The following is a 21,185-nucleotide window of genomic DNA, read 5'->3' as shown; positions in this document are numbered from 1 at the left end:
GTGGCCGCGCCTTTGTGTGCCGGAGCCGCGGCTCTCGGGCTCCTTGCGCTCGGGTAGCGACGCCCCTCCGGCGCCGAGTCCCGTGCGCCGGCGCAGGGCGCCCCCGGTCGGACGCCCCCGACGGTGGATCTAGTGACTGTGAGGAGGCGGGCACCGGCCCCCGCGAGCCCCAGCCCCGGCCCCCGGCCCCGGGCCCGGCTCCGGCATGGATGTGAGGTTTTACCCCGCGGCGGCCGGGGACCCCGCCGGCCTGGACTTCGCGCAGTGCTTGGGGTACTACGGCTACAGCAAGGTGACCGGGCCGGGGTGGGGGCCGGGGCCACCTTCCCACCGGGCGCGCCCCCAGCTCCAGCTCACCTCCTTTTCACTTTTCTCTGCCCTCTTCGCTCCCTTATCGGTTCCTTTCCGGCTGCGCCTCCGTCTCTGGCTAACTCTCCCCCTCTTCTCCTCTGCCCCCTTCCCACCCCCTTTTTGTCCCTTTGCGGGCGCTCTGCTCTGCCCTCCGCCTCTCTGCTCGCCTCCCCCGACGATCCGCTGCCCCAAGCCAAGAGCCGCCCGAGGGCTGAAAGACGGGACTTGCGTGTGATTCTTTGTTGCTTTTATTAGTAAACACGGTCGCAGCCCCTGAGTGTGGGGAGGGGGACAGCGCAGGGGTCCCTCATCTCTTGGTCCGATGGTTTCGGTCCACAACCCCCTTCCATCTCACCTCCCTCACCCACTCTGAAGCTGGGCCCCGGGGCTGCTCAGGGAAGGGAAGGAACAAACTTTTGAGGTGCCCTGGAGCCGGGACAGGGACAGGAGCGGGGGCCTGAGGTAGTAGGACCCCGGCAGTTGGCCTTTGCTGGCCTCTCTCTGGAGCGTTTTGGACCACGGAACGGTGGTGCCCGCCCCTCCCGGGTTAGAGCAAGCGGTGGCTTCTCTTCTTTCAATTTTTTTTGGGGGGAGGGGAAGTTAAGTTTTGCATTTCGGGGATCTCAGAGTTGCAGACCTCCACACCACGCCCTGGGGTCACCACACCTCCTGCGCCTCCCCCTGCACGAAGTTCCAGGACTGAACATTTCAGGTGGCCGAAGGTGGACCTCAGAAGGGCTCCGGCGCAGCAAGTCCGTGCGGGAGCCGAAGCCAGGGCCGCTCGGACCCCAGGTCTCTTATCCTTCCTGCAACCCCAAGGGCAAAGCTTTGGCGACAACACCACCCGGAGGGCGATATTCAGAGAAAGAGCCCAGCTCCGGACGGCCTGCGCCTTTTGAGTGCGATTTTCTTTCCCCTTCCCCTTGCTCCTCCCTCCTCCCCCGGTGTTCTTTCAAAGCGTAGTTTGTTTATGATTGCTGGGATAACAGAGGAGGAAATAAGGAGCCTGCTGAAAGAAAGGTGCTATACAAAACTAATGAATAAATAGCAGGAAGAGGAGGAATTGTATCTAGAGTGAGGAACAGTTTGCTGTGCCCCGTGGCTGATGGAGGCCCCTGTTCCTATTTGTTTATACTCCGTTCCCAACTCCAGGGATGAAGTTTGTAAAACACCATTAGGGTCTCTCTCATCGCCTGTGTCATCCAGGGCCAGCCCGGTGTCTGAAACGCGTCTGAATCGCGGGGCTCCCAATAAGGATAAATGAAGGGACTTTATTCGGTGTTTTTAACCCTTTGGTGGATCGTGGTGGGGCGTACGTATTTTCAGAATTCCAAGAGTAATATATTAAGCATTGAAAAGCAAGCAAGAAAAGGCCCATCGCTGTAGCCAGAGTTAAGGACTGGTTTCTGTCTTCTGACTTTGGATTTACTCAGGTTATTAAGTGCTTTAAAAAGTCCCGCATGTATGCTCAGTCAGGGACTTAGGCAGCCTAATTAAGGATGTAGTGTTTCTGAGAATCCCCTAATTGTTCCAGTGGGGTATTATTTATCTCCTTACAACTTAGCCCGTGTATGCGAGCTTTGTATAAACTGGCCATGCTCTTATTTTTGGAAGCCATTACCTTGTCTAATGTAACTACTTCTTTCTCTGATTTAAGATCAGCAACACTCGAATGACACCAAAATAGAAACCTATTGTACTAATCCAGTCACTGCAATGCGTGGCAAATCTCTGTTCACGAGAATCCCAAGGGTACTTCAAGGGACCAGAGGAAATTGTGGGTGTTTTGTGTGTCTCTTTTTATTTTCCGAGAAAGGCTATTTTGAGTCAATTTAAACTCAAGAACGTTTATTTCAGGGAGGGTGTATAAAGCCTGAAAACAGTCATTATTTATTGAGGTGCTTGTTCAACTTCAGGAGTGTGGATGGAAGCTGGTTTGTGTTATATTTTCTTAATCCAGCTATGTGCCTGAAATAACTTACTGTCTTGGTAATTTAGCAATCTGATCATCCGGAGTGCTGTGGGTAACCAACTTCTGAAAGTTAGATACAGCATTCCACATTGGGAGGAATCAAACTGTATTCATTCAAAGGGGTGTTTGCCTTTCCTTGCTTACAGGTAAAAGTATAACAGTCTTTATACTGAAACAGAGACTGCATTTTCCTACTGTTAATTTCAGGAATGAAAAAAAATCCCCAATTTTATTGCTTGTAATTTTTCTTTGTACACCGAATGTTGTAGAAGAGGAAGTATTAACTTTATGAATATAAAACAGCAAGTGCTAATTAAAGGTTTATAGCATTTTGTTTCACAGCTAACTTGTTTGTCTGAAGTACATTATTCATTGTAGATTTATATAGAGAATAAAAATCCTAGCATACAGAGACATACATTATTTCATTTGAAAACACCTGTAATTATTAATCTTTTAAGACTTAACTTTTGATGACTTCAGTTATCCTTCTGGATGAGAAATGATGGATTTCAAAAAAGTATGTTGCTGCCCTTTCTTGTTTTAATGACCATCTGGGAAACTTTAGAAGAAACACAGAACTCTCCTCTGTAGGCTTAACAAGTGAAAAGTTAGCGCTTATCTTTAAATTTATTTACAAACCGTGAATAATAGGGGTTCATTCATTTCTCTCTTTAACAAATGGCCAGAGTCTTTTATAAATTATATGTGAGTGTATTATCTTTACATTCTGAGTATATGGATCCTTTTTAAATGTCATTGCTCATGAAAGTGTACTGTCTGTAGAGAATGGATGAAAGAGTTTTGAGGGTTCAAAAGTCATTGCAAGTAGGAGAATAACTTCAAATAAAATATAGCCAGGATCATTAAAATCAGTTAATAATTCATGAACCAGCCCCTGATGTCTACACTTAAAGTCATCTCTATTTTCTAAGGGCTCATTTCCATTTTAATTTCAAGTGGAAAATCTACTGTTTGAATGTTTCTTTTTCTGCTGTGGCTAACAAATTAAACTCAAATCTGTATATTTTAAAAATGTCCTTATTATGTGACACAAATTAGTTGGTGATCCAGCAGCTATATATCTGGAGTTTTTCTTTCCTGGGGAGTCAGTTAAATTTTTTCACCAGTAAGAAAATAATGCATAGGTTATCAGTTACCATACAGTTGTCAGAAGTCTCCCACCCCAGAATAAAATTATTTAATGGGGGTGTAAATGAGGTAAAGTCATTCAGTAGGTTAATAATGAAATTGGACTTTTGCTAGGTTTTTCTTCATATACTTAGGATTTTTCTTTTCCTTTTAAAATATGGATACTAATTTCTTACCCTTATGCAGATTAGTCCTGTGGTGTTTTTCCTCATTCAGTCCCAAATCTTACTTTCAATTATTGTGTGTTATTCATGATTACTATGTATAATTAAGATATTCTTGTGTTAGTGTATGAGTCCACCTTATTGGGTTTCTACTTTGGCTAACTTAACGAATAATAGAAACCAAAGGGTAACTTATTATTTGTCTATCTTCTTGGCACCGTGGTTCAAATTCGGAATATATAGGGAGAGGGATTTGATGGAACCTTTCCTTAGATTGATGTCCTCAGCTAGCATGAGAACTGATTGCTTCATTTCTGAGGTTGCTTTGTAGGGGTGTTGAATTTTGTGAACAGATTGAGAGGTTTCCAAATTTTTCCATGACAGGCTTTTAAGTACCATGTAGAAGTCATATTGTGAATAAGAAATAAGGTTTTTCTAAAGACTTAGACGAGGGGTCATCTATTTAAATGTCTACAGAGATGACCAGTTAAACCTACATGGCGGTAGTTTGTGGTCTAGTAGAGAACACGCCCCCCTTAAAGGATTAATGTTGCATTAGTAGATTGTTGCCATGACAACATGTGGATCCAATGTCTACACATTGTACAATTATTTCTTCAAGAGAACAGTACTCTGGATTTTTAAGTGAAATATCCTGGAATTTAAACATTGGCAGTTAATTAACAAATAATTAAAATAATTATGTGTGACTTTCCAAACATGCTTTTGTGCTTTCTTTCTTTGCAACTTTAGTTTTAGACATGTTCATTTGCTGATGAGATTCAAAAATAACTTTTAGGGCTGGGGATATAGCTCAGTGGCATAGCTCCTGCCTGGCAAGCACAAGGTCCTGAGTTCGATTCTCTGTACCAAAAAAAAAGTAATTTTTAGGAAGTCATTTTGGTTACCTTCAACTCCCATGTTCAGCTGTGTACACAGCTGTATGAGTGAAATTGACCCGAGCGAAGGAGTTTGTGTTAGCTTTAAAGTAGACTAGACTTAAGGGAGGATGGCTGGTTTCGGGATATACTCAGGGTCTCCTTAGAACTTTGGCATGCTTCATGCATTATTGATCTGGGCTCCCCTCCATGCCATATCAAACATTACATGTCCTGTATTTAATATGATACGATAACATGTCTGAGTTGAACAGTTGATCTTCATTGACATTTTGTAGGCATTTAATTATACATTTATTAATATTAATATTGTAGTGCTCTTTTTGGTGTGTGTTGCTTGCATGGATCATTTTTTCCCTCTCACATTTGTGGCATTTTTGTAGGCCCCTGAGAAACTTTGACCTAGGTTTATGGTCTGTAGTGACTAACAGATGAAATAATCCTCCTGCCACTAACTGGAAGTCTACAGATTCCCTATTCAGCTTTTCCAAACAGTGGAATGTTGATGAACACCCTGTGCTCAGTATAGACAAATGTATAGTCAGCCAAAGAAAATGAATTTGAGTCATTGTAGGTGAAGCCAATGAATGCATGTGGTCACAGTGTTCAAAGTATGTGTTGATATTCCAAGAACTGTCTCCTTAGGGTACAAATTCAATTGGAAGCTGAACCCATTTGAGAACTTACTTTGTTTAATCTGCACATTATTTTAAATTAAAAAATCATCTGTATTAAAAGTCTTTGTCTAGAAACCAGGATCCCGGGTTTTCTTTAGAAATAATCCTAATTTGGTGATAGTGACCTTCTCTCTGTTCATTCCTGGCGACCTGTGTTGGAGCCCTTTCTGTGGAGCCCTTTGCGAGGAGCCCTTCACCTGGGCATGCACGCCAGGGTCATCATAGTCCTCCCCACTTCCTGCTCTCCTATGGGGACCCTCTGCATTTCTTTCAGGTCATGGAAAGCTTCCAGTTTGAATACTCTGATTAAGAGATCAAATTAAATAAGCAACACATGATGCGGAAACCTAGCAAAATAAGGTTCCCATCACTGGAGAAATTACAGACCAAGTATGTCTCAAAGTGTATAGGTTACTCTTAGAGATAGAGATGGTAAAAGGTAATGTGAAACTAATGTTTATCAAACATGAGTTTTGCTAGAGAGCTTGTTGTGATACAGACTTTTGGACATTCTGGAGGTGCTGGTTCATAGGTCTGATGCGAGGATCCTAGGTGATGCCCAGATTGTGGGACTGCAGATATGCTCACTAGAATTTGCTCTTTGTCAGTCTGTTAGTTATAATGCTGTGGGCAGTAGATAACAGAGAACCCAATACACAGTGATGTAAACTATAAAGACATGCTGGCTTACAAGAGGTCTTCAGGTAGGTAGGTCAGGCTTTTTGGATGTCTCAATTATATCTTCAAGAACTCTTGATTGTCTTTTTATTCTGAAAATCTTGGAGTTTGAGCAGCTTTCTCATTGGCTGCAGGTTGGCTACTGTAGCTGTGGACATCACATCCTCACATGATAGTGCACAAAAATGGAAGTGAGGTGGTAGGGGTTGGGTGGGGAAGTGGTAGCAAAGAACATTTTTCCCATCTGCGCATCTCTTATCAAGAAGGAGATTTTCTCTTATCGGTTCTCTATTTTATTGACCAGAGAAGAGTTGCACTGCCCATGCTAGGCGATTCATTGGCAAAGGAGGCTGTGGTGGGTTCAGGACATCTCACATTGTCTCCTGGGCCTGACCATTGCTCACAGGCATAATTAGTCCTGTTCTCCATCAGCAAGGAAAAAGGCTGTTGAAAAGACAACTAACAGTGTTTACTCCCAAGTGCCTTTGATGAATTTTGAGTGGGCCAGTGGTTTGACTGTCGTTTGACTGGGTTCCTTAGGGCCTGACCAGAGTTCTAGGGAGACCATGAAGGGGACCATTACACAATTGTGGGAAGGTGTGAAAAGGACTCATACCAGGGAAAGGTGAACAGGGAGGTGGCTGCAATGAAGAGGAGGGCACTCAACAGACCATCCCTTAGCTTGGGAAGGGAGGAAGAGGAGACAGATGACTCAGGATCTTTGAATGTGCGGTAAAGAGCTTGAGTGGAAATAGATTAGACTAGTTTTGGAGGAAAGATAAAGCCAGCTTAGGTTATTTTGATAGAATATGCCCACAGAGACAGCATTGGGGTTTAAGAGAGGGACTTCAGGGCTGAGGAACCAAAGTGGGATTCTTCCTGTAGGTAGTACTGTGATGGAAAATGACTTGTGTTTTTCTAAAGTAAGCAGGCAGGAGATGTAGGACACAGCCTTGGTCTTGAGGGTTGCTGGTATTGCTAATTCAACTCCCTAGTTAGGCAGTAATTTAAGAAATAACATGGGGAATTCAGATTATTTGGAAATACTACCGTACTATTAAAATAATGGCATAAAAATGCTGTGTGTGTGTGTGTGTGTGTGTGTGTGTGTGTGTGTGTGTATCTGAGAGAGAGAGAAAAAAGAAAGATGCATCTTTATTCTCTTAATAGCTATTTGGAAGGAAACGTGCTTAAATGGTTGTTATTAAATGGGAGTGGTGCTGAATTTGCAGTGACATAATTGGAAACCATATCAACCATTTATGAGTGAAACATTTTATTTTTCACTTATTGTAAGAGGTACAACTTTAAGTCGAATTTTGTGAGATGTTATTTGTGCCTTAAGTGTTTTAGAGAATTTGTTTCAAGTGTGGTTAATAAAGAGGGACAGAGTTTTTGTTAAGTAAGCTTATCAATTCAAATAGGTGTTGAATTAGATTCAGGTCATCTAAGAAAGAAAGCCTGTTTTAAAATATGATGAGTAGAGGGTTTTTATTTAAGGTCTGTGTGAGCCTCTGACAAGTTTTGCCTTCTGCCATTAAAGTAGATTATTTTATTCTGTTTCCTAGGTTTATTATGTCTTTGATCTCTTGTTAGGCTGTGTTCTCTTAAATACATTCCATGTTTGTGTAAAAGACATTAACCACTGGAAAAGGGTCCTTTTTGTATTACTAACATTCTCCATTTAGTCTTAATTTAATTTGGCTTTCTTTATAAAGGAATAATTTCAGTGTCCTGATAATCCATAAATTAAAAAAATTGGCCAATAGTAAGACACATTTAGATTTTACTCTAAATACACATTCGAATAATATAAACTCATTCTTTTAGAGGAGCCAGACTTTAAGCTGGGTCATTCTATCCCAAATGTGGCAAGTTTCATGTGGCCATGAACCACACTTGAATTATCTATGTAGACTAAATTATTTATGTAAAAGAATTATATTAAAGATGATGATGAGGAGTGAGTTGTACAATTTATTTTAGGTTGAGATAATATAAATAACTGCCATATTATAGATTTTTTCAGCAATTCTATAACTAATTTTTAATAAGCAAAGGAAATACTGTAGAATAATAAAAATTCTACAGCTTCCTTTAAAAGATCTACATGGATGTATGTAGAAGTCCTGACTTGAAAATTTATGTGAAAGAGGTATGTTTGGTCAGAAGGTGATTTTCTTAAACAAAGGAGGAATTAAATCTAGAAATATTAAGCAGTAAAAAACAAAACAAAACGAAAAACCAAAACTCAGTTGATCTGTTGTACAAATTTTCTGATGTCTACATCTTTAATGAGAAACTTAGTTATTATTTGGCTTATTTAAAAATTCTAATAAAGCGGGATATGGTGGTACACATCTGTAATTCCAGCTACTCAGGAGGCTGAGAGGGAGAATCACAAGTTTGAGGGCAGCCTGGGTAACTTAGAGAGACTATTTCTCAAAATAAAAATAAAAAGGACTGGTGATATAGTTCAGCGGTAGAATGCCCTTGAGTTCAATCACTGGTACTGGAAAACAAAACAAAACAAAACAAAACAAAACTAGTACAAAAGTTTAACGGGGAAGTGGTTAAAACAGTTGTATTCATTAAAAATGCTTTTGGTTGAAAGTGAGAAAATGTCATTCTACTGAGTTTAATACGACAGGGACTGTAAGCTTTGTCTCAGGCAGAGCTGAATTCAGAGTCTCAAAGGGTCTAGTAGGACTTTATTACCTCTGCTTTTTTATCAGCCACACAGACCACAAGTGGTGGAAAGGTGGCCAGCAGCAGTTCCAGGTCACCACCTCACAGCTCAGCCTCCCCAGGAGGGAGACATTATTTCTTCTTGTTTCAATAACTTACCTAAATCAGATCTCATTGTGGAGACTTTGGTCACGTGCTCACATCCATGGTCAGGCAGCCATCTCCAGAGAGGCTTATCCATGGGGAGACCACACCCAGAGCAGGGAGCTCTGTGCTTCCCAGACAGGAAGCAAAATGCTGACTTTGCAATGACTGAAATCGGGTATAGAGGAAGAAAAAAAGTCCACATAAGCTGCTTATTCAAGAGGAGCTTGATGATTTTGAAGCTAAGGATTAGCGTCATCCAAGTTTATTACGTTCTTTCTGGAAACCGGAATCAGACTGTACTTATTTAATGCTTATTGTTTATAGTAGGAATAAACTTTTTAGGGACTGAAATTAGATGTAGTCTACCTTCAAGAGACCTCTAGTTTGATTGAGTTAATTAAGGGGCCAGATGAATATATATATATATATATTTATATTTATATTTATATATATATATATAAAATGTATATATGAGAGAGGTGTTTTAGGCTTAGGCTACTGACAGTGTGTGTAACAGTCCTCCATGAACCAAAATGGGTGTGAAGAACAATCATAAAGAGGGATTGGTACAGTTAGGAGAAAGAGACCATGGGGGCTGTCAAACTTGGAATGGATAAGTAGAATAAATGAGATTTTAAGGAAGAGAGAGCTAGGGGAAAATTCCAGGCAAGATTTGCAACATGAACATAACAACTGAGCAAAAGTCCCAGTAGAGGCCTGTGCTGGGTAGTCCCATGGGAGTGTCTATGAGAACAAATTGTCCTCTTGGTGGGGGATGTGGTTGTTTGAGTCCAAAGTATGGGGGCACTGAAATGTCCCATGAAAGATCCCATCTTTTATTTAGTAGGTACTAGTAAAATGTGTCTGTATATATGTTTTAATATATTTACCTACACATGTAGACGTGTTTACTTACATGTATGTGTGTACATGTGTGAATGTGTGTGTTTATAGGTAGACAGAGGATGACACACACATCACTGCTCTTAATCCAAGTATTCGGGTTGATGAAGAAATGGTCAAAAGAAAGAGACCTCATTGAAGACTGAATTAGAGTTCATCTTACATGAAACACAACACAACAGCAATACGAAAGTCTTGAGTAGCACTGGCTGAAATAAGGTAGATGTTCATTTTTCTCTAACCAAGTCTAGAGGGAAAGTAGTCTTAGGGCTGGTATAGGGGCTGTGTAGACATGGGAGTGCTAAGCTACCTCTAGCCATCATATGATCTGTGTCATATAGTCCAACCAGCAAGAAAGAGGGAGGTGGCCCAAGACAAAGGGAAGGTTTCAGAAAATGGCATATGACACTTTGTTTACATCTCAGTGGTCAGACTGAGTCACATGGTTGTACCTGTGACTACCAGGTACACTGAAAGTGCAGTGTGTATTGCCCTGGATGTGCTTAGCTGAACATTACTGTGAAGAAGGGAGTGGGTAGACAGGAAGGGATGACATGTCATCTAGCAGGGAAGCGAGTGACAGGTGAGGTCCACAAAACTTCCTGGCAATCTCCAAGTTAGACATTTTGTGTACAAACTTCAGCCATCTATTTTTTTCTTAAACTTCAATGTTTTTGCTTTTGTTGGCTTCTTGGAGGATCCTCATTTGGTGAGAGAGATATCCTGTGATAAGGTGGCTACCTTTTTAGTCCTTTATTCAGGCTTAGGATTTTATTATGGGCATTCTTAAATACTCAGTGATTTATGTTCTTATTTGTAGGAACTGCAAATTATTATGTCCTAATTTAACTGAACACCTAATTTTAGACTACATTTATCTTCTTTTTAGAATACTTCCTGAATGTTCATATTGCTGTTTCTCAAGTTTGAACTATTCCTGACAAAGTTTCGACCACTAGTCAATCTCCAGTCAACACTTTTTAAGCTACATTTCTTGAAAACTTTTGATCACATCTAGTTTACTGTTGACTCATTATATCCATACACCTGGGGAGAGAATCGTCTTCAGTAGAAACCCTAGTTCCTTATGCTCTTTGACTCACTCACTCCACTGGCCCTTTTTGTTAATCCTTGACTCTTTATGACACTTGGGCCATGAAGACATTTCTGTGCTGCCCAATCTATTGTGTTCATTTCCCTTTTGTTGTGTACTTCGTGTCAGCCTTCAGTCACAGTCTCATTTCTCCCCTTTAGAATAAACTAAAATGATGCTCATTTCCTTGCTAGAAATGCTATTTGACTATCCTCAAGCCCTTTTGCTGCATACTGTCTTTGTTCATCTATTTCTTCTGTCTGGGACAATATTCACAGTGGAGAGGTCAAGTCTTTCTTACTTTCTCCAAGTTTAGGGTAAAACGACCATGCACTCACTCTTCACCAGAACTATCTTTTCACTGTAGGAAGAATTTGACAGTATCTGCTATGGATCTCTCATTTCTCATCTTCGCTAGTCTAGGTCTTTTTTACAACTCTGCTCTTTGGAACAAATCCTTTGGGCAGGGTTGCCTTTCCCTTCCTGACTGCTGGATGATCTTGGTTCCGCAGACACTTCCTGTCTTTCTGTCTTGTGCTTTTCCGCTTTCTAATATTCCTGGGTGTCTTCTGATCTCCACTGTAGATTTCTTAGTCATCAGTTTCCTGAGTGCTACATTTGTCACTATTTTTGCTGATTCCTGAATCTATCCACATTACAAAATAGTTTGTATTTTCATTTATTCAAATTTTTTCCCTTAAATGTATTAATGGGAAATTAAGACCACCACAAATAGAAAATCCCATCTCTGTGCAGAAGAAAATCCTGAAGATAAACACATGGAGAGTAAACAGTGTTATAGAAATCTCAGTAGAGACCTGGCTTGCCTAAGGCTCTGCCATGTGTTTGTTGAAAGGAGAGATTGACAAGTGTTAGAGAGGTGTTGTTGAAGATGGGTTAGCACCAAACCAAGACTTTTCTTTGATTTTATCTGGGTTTGAGAAGGAATTCAGATCAGAATGATATTCTCCAGATGTAATTAAAGGCTCTTCCCTTCCTTGTCTGTGTACATTGTAGAGGAGAGTGCTTCTCCAACTTGGGTGTGCTTCTCAGTCAACTGGGAGTCCAGATAAAATGCAAATAATAGATTTGAGAGTGGGGATTCTCAACACCTTCCCACATGAGGCATGTGTGGCTGCTTGTGGGCCTCAGTCTTGGTGGTACAGCCCCAGAGAAAGGACCATCCACGTGTGCATTTTTGCCTGGCCGTATTGACCCCTCTTTAACATCTTCTCTGAATAATTCTTTAACGTGGAATCGACTTAGGGTCCCATGTCCTTCCTACTCAGACTGTGGACCACTTTTGCTCCTCTTTACATTACCAAACTGTCTTCTCACTTCTTGGTGGGGTTCTCCTTGCCACATCAAACTCCACTCATTCAGGTAAGAATATGGGCTCCCTGTGTCAGGCCAGATACTATGCTAAACCCTAAGGTGATTCTTTTCTGATGACTCCTTGAAATCTTCTTCATTTTCCTTACCCTTGTCCCTTTGTGTCGTCCCATCCCCACGTCCTTGTGTATAATACTATATGTCTGGATGCTGCTCTATCTGGCCCTTTTCTCCCACTTCCCAGGGACTGGGAGTATCCATCCTAGAGCTTGACTTCTTACTCTTGCTTATGCACTCTTTTCTCTTCTTATGTGGGTCTTGTTTTGTACTTTTAGCTCTTCCCTTTCCTATGTTGTTTGTATTTGTTATCTACGGCTTTTTCATAAACTAGCTCAAACAAAAACCATATATTTTGCTTAGGATAGCAAAAGTCAGCAGTTTAGGCTGGGTCAGTGGGAAGTGTTTTCTTCTAGATTCTTTTAGATTCTTTGCATGTGCACAGTCAGCTGTGGGATGGCCAGGAGACTTTGCTTCTAGATGCCTGCTGCCTGGCCGCTGGGGCCCCTCATTTCTCTGACAGGAACCCCCACAGCTCCAGCATGCTGGCTTGGGTTTGTTCTCAGGGTGGCAGCATTGGAGAGAGTAGAGTCCTGGCCCAGGAATGTCATACTGTTCCTTTTTCCACCTGCCACTGGCCAAAGTAAATCATCAGGCCAGCCCAGGTTCAAGGGCAGAGGAGATACATTCCACATTCCATTTTCCATGGATGAAGAAATGAAGGGTGTGGGCCTGGCCACAGGAAGGTGTGAAGAATTGCCACCCTTTGTGCAGTCTATGCCAAGGCTTCAAATCTTCATCTCTAACTTGTACAGCATTTCTAGGCCCTTTGCAGTAGTTTTCTATAGGTCATCACTTTACTGTCATTAGTTCAAGTTCAACATAAGCCATATGCCAAGCTGTGCCCTCCCCCTGAAACTCCAAAGGGAGTTTAAGGGAACTCCGAAGGGAGTTAAGGAGAATGAAGGAGATTTCAAGGAGTCATCAGAAAAGAATCACCCTAGGGTTTAGTATAGTATCTGGCCTAACACAGGGAGTCCATACTTAAGGAAAGGAAAACTGAGTCAAGTTAAAGGGATTCTGTGGGGGGTAGTAAGAAGAGTGATAACACATGCCAAGAAGGGTATAATGGATAAGAGGGACCTAGAAAATCCCTACATAAGGGAAAGAGAATGTCCCCACAAATAGTATCCAGGTGTAAAGAGAAAAAATGAAGGTCTGTATTTTAAAAATGAGGTCATCCTTTACCTGTAAAAGCCTCTAGTTTATCTTTCTTTATAGCTGAGTAATACTCCATTGTATAAAAATACCGCATCTTTTTTATGTATTCCGCAGTTGATGGACATTTGGGTTGTTTCCAAGATTTAGCTATGACACATTGCACTGCTATAAACTAATCTTTACAGTAAAAAAAATTTAAAAATGAAGTCACTTTCATCTTAAGTTAACAGATGCGTTCAACCTCCCTGCATGACTATGGTTACTAACCAGAATTTCCCATTGTAACACAACCTGCACATTAGAATTCAGCTTTCTGGAAAATTGTTTTCTGATGATGAATTTTACCATCTGATGTAATTGTTGACAAGAATTTTCATCCTTCAGTTTCTTATCAGAAAGTATGACCTTGAAGGCTCCACTGCCTAGCCATATTTAGAAAATGTGGTGTAAGAAATAGCATATTTGTGGAGAATGGCCTGAAGTTGCAATGCATTCATTCACCCAGATAACGTAAGCTGCTGCCAGACCACTGGAGCTGGATACTCATGATGACATGTCATGCACCACACTCCACAGTTGCCTGTGATAGGTCTCTCTCTTTTATTGAATTGCACACTGATTAGGGCTCATTTTGCATGGAGGGGAATCACGAGTAATAATTTCACGAGCATCCTTTTTCCCCTTCATTCTGTTTAGAATGTAGTCCATTATTTCTTAGAGTACCCTGCTTTATGATATTTGCCAGAGAATCTTCTTAGAAGATTAACGGGAAGATCTGAAAAGAATCCACTTAGTTTATCTTGTGGGTATTATTAATCTTGTCATTCTCATTTCTTTCTTTGCAATGCCTGCCAAGAAGTGGAGTCAAATATGGAGCTCATTTAGTAGCTGTCCAGAACTGTAAGATATGTATTCTTGTATACTGGTTATGTAGATTTTATAATTTTCTTAATTTTACCTTTTCCTTGCCTTTGTTACTGTAACTATTACCTCCCTGTTAAAAAATCAAATATACTTTAAAAAGTCATCTCAATTCCTTCCTAAGAGAAAAAAATAGGGTATGAACAAATACTTAAAGTACCTACAAGTGCAGTGAATATTTGTATAATGTCAAGGATACTTACATCTCTCTGAAAGGGAAGTTTCCACATTTTAAAAAAGAACTTAGTCTATGTGTCAATATTGTAAAACTAGAAAACAAACTCTTATCATTTGCTCTTTGGGTCTTTTTATAAGGTTGATGCAATTCTCAATTTATGGCACTTCTTAGAAAGTTGTTATATTTTTCTCCAGAATTATAGAATCTGTTAAACTGATGAAAACAGAGAAATCCGTGCACTTCCTCATCATTCACAAAGTATTAATTCCTGCAGATTCCCCTCATGATGTAACCAGCGTCTCTTTAAGTGTTACTTGAAGACTGCTGGATCCGTACATGTATCCCATGATTCGTGAGTTGGCTCCTCGGTGGTCAGAAAGGATTCCTTAACTCACGCAGGGAATTTGTCCTTAGAGAAAGTGCCACCACCACCTTGGCTTGGGAAGCCTGTCTGGTGCCTGGTGCCACATGAGCCCTGTTCAAATTAAGAAAAGTAGTTCACCTCTTATAAAACTAGCCACCCTCTTAGATTGCTTTTCAAGTGACTCATAGCAATGCAAATGCACTTTGTTATTGTCTTGGGGTCATTGTGTTGTTTAATCAGCTTTCATAAAATTGGAAAACTTGACTTTGGTAACTTTGGAAAGTAGCCTAACATTCCTCTTTAGGTTGTTGTTGGTTCTGCTTATCTAAGGTCTAATGGACTTCCATGACTCCAAATATTAGCAGTTGGCAGGCAGGCAGGGTGTGAGACAGAAGCCGGGGAACCAGGCAAGCTGCCCGGCTGGAACTAGGGTTCCACTACTTCGTGTGTGATCACTAGCACATTCCTGAGTCTCTCAAAGTTGTCATTTTGAAAGGAGATTTTACTTTGGTGCTGAAGAAACGGTAGGGAGCTAAACTGTTCAAGTCCTGCCCCATACCACTTACTTCTGAGGGAGTTTTAGACACATCTCGTCCACTGAGTGTATTAAGTGTACCTTCTAGAGAACAATAGTAGTATTTACAATATAGTGTAACTATTAACTATAACTCTCCTTATTTGAAGCACTTCATTGATGTCAGCTTATTATGTTATTATTTTAAGATATTATTATCATCCTAAAATCAATCTCTTAATATATGGAAAGATTGCTGAAGAGACTTTGGGAGAAACATCTTGCCTCTGAAAATCTTATTTTTTTTAATTTTTTTCTTCTGGTACCGGAATCAAACTCATGACTTTGCACTTGCCAGGCAGGTGCTGTGCCGCTGAGCTAAATCCCCAGCCCCCTGAATATCCATTAAGTTACCAGAACTATTGGGAGGATTTCATCTTGCATACAGATAGATGGTCTTTTCAGTGCTTTGTTTAATGTATAACTTGAGCAGGATTTTTTAGCCACATTACTGTTGATATTTTGGGCCAGATACTTTCTTGTTGGAGATTGTCCTATGCATAATAGCATCCCTGGCTTCTCTGCCCATGAGATGCCAGAAACACTCCCAGGTTTGGCAACCAAAATGTTTCTTGGCATTGCCACGTGTAGAGGAATATTTTGGAAAACTTTCTGGTTTTGTCTTTTAGAAAGTGTAACCTGGGATAAATCACTCCTTTGCTACAAAGGTGATTTGTCTAAATATAGGGCAGCTACCTCTCTAGGACTTGAAGGAGCTGAAAGGAACCTCCATCACTGTGGGTTTTCCAGAATAGCCAAGAAGGCCTGTGCTCATTCAGAGGGGTAGATGGCCACCAGGGAGGAAGGCTCCCATACTAGCTAAAATAGTCTGCACTCGCCTTGGCACCTGCCAGTGTTTTCTCTTTTCTTTCATTCTTTCTGTTTGGGAAGCCCTCTGGGTTAATACAAATACCTTTGAATTCATATAGCTGTGTGATACAGTGGACTGAAAAGAGAAGGTCTGTGTTCATTAGAGGAAATAATTGTCTATTGACTGGGGAATTGGCTCAATTACGGTCCACCTATGTGTCTGTGTGCTTGAATTAAGTCACAAAGTGATTTAGGATGAATTGTTACAACACCACCAGTTATTGGTCCTCTACAGCAATTATATTAAAATAATAATATCAAGATGCTATGGATTTTGATTTCTTGTCTGATTACTTCTAACACTGTGGGTATACACTCAAATTGATGATTTCAAGTGTATGGTTGTTTCCAGGATAGCTGCTAGTTATTATTTTTAAAATCTCAAATCACATTAATCCCAAGCTCAGAAGTCTTTTATTCATTCATCCATCCATTCTTCCAATATTCACAGAATGGCTGCTGTGTATGGTAGGGAGCACAAGGAAATTTAAGAGGCACTTTGGCCTCTTGGAACTGTGACTTGTAGGGAGGGACCAGTGACTGTGTGCTTTGTGTGCCACTGTGTCCCCAGCACTGTGTCCAGCATACAGGAGCATACATACAGCATCCATACCTCAGTATATGTCTGGTTGCAAGATTTTATGCTAATATTTGGCTTTCTTGACTTAAAAGATTTCATAAGCTGATTACACAGTTTGAGAACAATTGGCAGAATGTCTTCTGCAAGCCTGCAGCAATGCGTTTAGAAGAACAAATTCCAAGAAAATGTATTGCGATGGTCCAGTGCCTCCAAAGAAGTTAATCGCAAAGCCTACCTGGTAGATCCTTCCCAAGCAGTTGTCCCTGTGACCCTGTCTCTCTACTATGCCTGGAATTCCCAGAGGAAAGGCCAGTGCTGAAGACAACAATGTCCCCTCTCCGGCTCTGATCAGGGTTTTATTGTCAGGAAATCCCCCTTTTCAGTGACTTCATTGTCTGTGTCCTCTAAACAGCCCTCCCCCACACCCCGTCCCCTGCCAGCCAATGATTTCAAGGCTTTATGGAAATGAAAAGTTGCTCTTCTTCACAAAAAAGATTGGGGGAGATAAAGTGATTAACACTTATTTTGTTCAGGAATCCATCTGAGCTACCATCCTTGAACACTCATTTGGCTTGTTGGAAGGGTAATCTCTTTCAGAAACACTGGACAGAATTGACCAATTCATTATGTATGTAAGTCTGCTTAAGAATGTTTAATTCAGTGTGCACTCATCTCCTGGCTTCCTAATCTCCTGCCTTGGCTATTCTGTTTTCTTTGAGTTCCTGCAACTCATTTCTCCCCTGATTATTGAAGCTTTCCCTGGACATTCCAGGCTCAGTCAAATCTTGATGAATAGATTTATGGGGGAAATGCCATCCTATTTTATTTGGTTGTTGATGACCAGATTGTTCTGGGGTAATTAAACTTGAGAAACTACAAATTTAGACAGAGAAGTATGAAAATACTTTAAGCCTGTGGGGAATATTGGTGAGTACCATAGAGGGAGTGGGAAATTCTTATATAAAGTAGCTACTTTGGACAACAGGGGCAGTTCCTGAAAAGTCAATTAAGAAAGATTTAGATGAAAATGAACATTCATTTAGTTCATCATGATCATACAGAAATTTAAACACAGGAACGAATAATTGAATTGTAGGCATCTTTCAGTGGGATATATTGTACATTTTTAAAATCCATCTTTTGGATTCACAAGGCAGATTTCCATAAAGGTATAACTGTCATCATCTGTAACAGGGAAAGGAGGAGTGGAGAAAATATAAAAATACTGGAAAATGTTGAGTGCGTGTGTGTGTGCATGCACACACACACACACAGAGGCATGCACACTCCTTTATATGTATATACTTGCTTGTGAGCACACATATTCCACAGGACTCATAAGGACTTTCAAATGATGCATAAGAGCAGGATGGAAAGGAACCCCTCCTTGAAGTTAGTGCCTTTGTAGTTTATGCCCCACAGTCTCTGCTACTAATGATTCAATGAGATAAATTCATAAATGTTTGACCATAGCCATTGATAGGAAATTAGTGTTTTCCCTTCTAGTGTGCTTGGTAAACTCACATTTGGGAAAGTATATGTTTTCAGCAAGTGGTCAGGTGCTTGCCATAAAATTCAATTATACTGTTTTATATGTGCTCTATTGTTTTATAAATTTAGATAGGTGTTCTGGACTTCAGATTACTTTTCCTTCTATATCCTTTCCAGTTGGAATATTTCAGGTGAAAGGACAAAAAAACCAAAAACCAAAAAAAAAAAAAAAAAACCCATCAAGAAAAAAACAAAACAAAACAAAACAAAAAAACAAGAAACAAATTCACCACACACTTAAACTTTTACTCAAATAACAACATAGATGGTCCCCCCTGCCCAAATACTTTCAGCTTTTGCATTCGTCGGAAAGTCTCAAAAGTCATTTTATTTACTCTGTGATTAGATTCAATATGACTAGGTCACACAAAGCATAGAGTTGTGTGAATTTATTTTTTTTAAATCACTAAAAGAAAACTTTCTCTCTCCCCCTTTCTCTCTAATGTCTTGTGCTTTAGATTTTTGAAACCAGAATAGAACAAAGTAAGGTATTTGTTTGATAATTATTACTCCAGCTCTGGAGACTTTCTGGGGAAATTTCTCTCATGAAAAGAAGAAAATGAGATGACAGTACACCAGGGAGAGAACACCAGTATGCAAAGCTATGGGTTCATGACAAGGTAGAAAAAAGGGGTTCTCAGAGAGCAGACCCAGAGAGGAGGGGTGAGGTCAGATTTCAAAAGATCTTGCCTGTTGTGCTGCAGAATTTAGGGCTTATCTTTTATGAAGAGAGAGAAAGCACCAATGTGCATTAAGGGTCGGCTCACATTTCTGTTTTAGGTGGTGGCTAGGGCTGGTGTGAGGGATGGACTGGGGGAAGGAAGAAAAGGAAGAGTGGTCATGTTTTTGTAACACGAGTTGAGCCCTCTGTGGGAAAGGAGGGTGTGAAAATGTTCATTTCCTTTATGCCTTGTTCAATGAATGCCAAAATCTTCTCAATTCTCATTAAGAGACTTTGTCGTCATATACACGTACCCGTGGTGATTGGAAATCATTTGCATTTACTGCTCCATACATGTAAATCATAGTAATTTTAGGAAGAAAGAATTACAAACATCTAAAAAACTCATTTGAATGCATTTCTGAAATTTCATTGTGCTACTACCATTTCTTGCAAGCAATCTAATGTCTTAGCAGAATTATTTTTTAAAACTGAAATAGACCACTTTTAGGCCCTATTGGATTCAGTGAGTTATTAAATTTCACATCTTCCAGGTTTTATTTTTTCTGATGCCATAGTTCAAGATAATGTTTTTTTAATACTACATGCAGAATCCCAGAGATTCATAATAGCTTATGACATCTTAATGTCCACAGTGACATTCCACTGGTCATATCCAACTGTGATAAACAGCTCTATACTCTATAAAAGAAGGCAGTCACTAAGTAAATGCAGGAAAATGCAAACAGTCCCTCAATCTTATGAATAATGTTACAGATCCTGAATGTTAATTTTGAAGAAAACACATGCTTAGATTTAAAGTTTATGCCTTCAACTCATAGTCCTTTTATTCTTCCAGAGGAAAAAATATCAAGCAGCTATATTAAATGAATTTAATGAACTGCAAAGACTGACATTTTCACTATAAAAGTCACACTTCATTTAATGAGTAGTTAAATATTGATGCTATATTAAAATACAGGCAGAATAAAAATGGCACAATGGATTTCAAAATAGGAATTCAGGGTTCTTTTATGTTGAAAATTTCATGAAGTGAAAAAGAAGTATCGTTCATCAGAATGTCTTCATAAACACAAATATTCCAGTGAAATAGAATATGAGCCTGAAGTACATAAATCCCTGGAGATAAACTGAGGTAAGTCTTTCTTTTCACTCTTTGATTCTATGTCAGTCTTGGTTGCCAAGGGATGCAATGATGTTAAATATAGTTCCTGTCTTCACTGGGAGCGGGGCTGGGATGATAGAAGAGGGAATCTAGTTTCTGTGAACTGATCTACTTGAATAAAAACAAGTAGAAGTTGGTATCACTTCTATAAAAATAAGTGAGCTATGTCCTATCCCTCCTCTCTTCACAGCTCTCCAGTGGTTTCTGGGTACGTGCAGGAGAAAGCTGAAGTCTCTATAAAGCCTAAAACTTGATGACTGCCATTATCTTTTTTTATCTCATCTAGGCCTGGCTCAGTCCCTTCGCCTCGTACCCATCTCCTTCTTACTTGGAAACTCTATGCTCATTCTTACCTCAAGGCCTCTCTCTAGTTTATTTCCTTCTGCCCCAAATCCTGTTTTTCAGATGTTTTTATGACTTCCTTCCTCATCTTCAGGTTTCTCCTCAGTATCCTCTTCAGAGGGAGGCTTTTATAGCCATCCTGTCAAATTGATTTCTGTTTCCTTTTCCTGATCTTTTCCTTTGTCATCTCCGCTTTACTTTTCTCCAAGCACTTACCATTAGCAAACATAGTAGGTTATTTACTTTGTTGTCTGTCTACCCCGTCTTAGAATCTAACCTCATAAGGGCAGATATTTTGGTCTCTGTTGGCCCTTGCTTAATTCCCAGTGCCAAGAATTATACCTACTACAGAGGAGGCATTCAGGAAGCATTTGGCAGCAGGGCATGGTGGCACATGCCTGTAATCCTAGCATTCTGGAAGGCTGAGGCAGAAGGACTGCAAGTTCAAGCCCAGCCTGGGCAATTTAGTGACTCAGTGAGACCCTGCCTCAGAATAAAAAATAAAAGAATGCTGGAGGATGTAGCTCAGTGTGAAGGCCCTGGATGCAATCCCCACTACTGCCAAAAGGAAAAAAAAGTTATTTTCCCACCACGTGATTAAGTGAAGGGAAGTGTGTGTTAAGG

The 21,185-nt window shown here is 40.4% G+C and overlaps 1 protein-coding gene and 1 long non-coding RNA gene across 3 annotated transcripts in view; one reads left to right on the top strand and one right to left on the bottom strand.

The window, feature by feature from the left end:
- Positions 1 to 3,206, bottom strand: part of LOC106148951 — a 34,942-nt gene extending 31,736 nt beyond the window's left edge. Inside the window, exon 1 of the long non-coding RNA XR_001234758.1 lies at positions 358 to 3,206. This is a non-coding gene — a long non-coding RNA (uncharacterized LOC106148951). The remainder of the gene's footprint in view (positions 1 to 357) is intronic.
- Positions 1 to 21,185, top strand: part of Tox3 (TOX high mobility group box family member 3) — a gene marked incomplete at its 5' end in the record, with an annotated part of 97,655 nt that continues 76,470 nt past the window's right edge. For both annotated transcript variants that reach the window (XM_005388285.2, XM_005388284.2), the window contains 1 exon segment: positions 1 to 292. In XM_005388285.2, coding sequence (XP_005388342.1) covers positions 206 to 292 — 87 coding nt within the window.

The sequence above is a fragment of the Chinchilla lanigera genome, unplaced genomic scaffold, assembly GCF_000276665.1.
Source record: "Chinchilla lanigera isolate Chin_1 unplaced genomic scaffold, ChiLan1.0 scaffold00032, whole genome shotgun sequence".
Classification (NCBI taxonomy): Eukaryota; Metazoa; Chordata; class Mammalia; order Rodentia; family Chinchillidae; genus Chinchilla; species Chinchilla lanigera.
The sequence above is the reverse complement of the archived record's forward strand: the minus strand, read 5'-3'. Positions and strand labels throughout refer to the sequence as shown.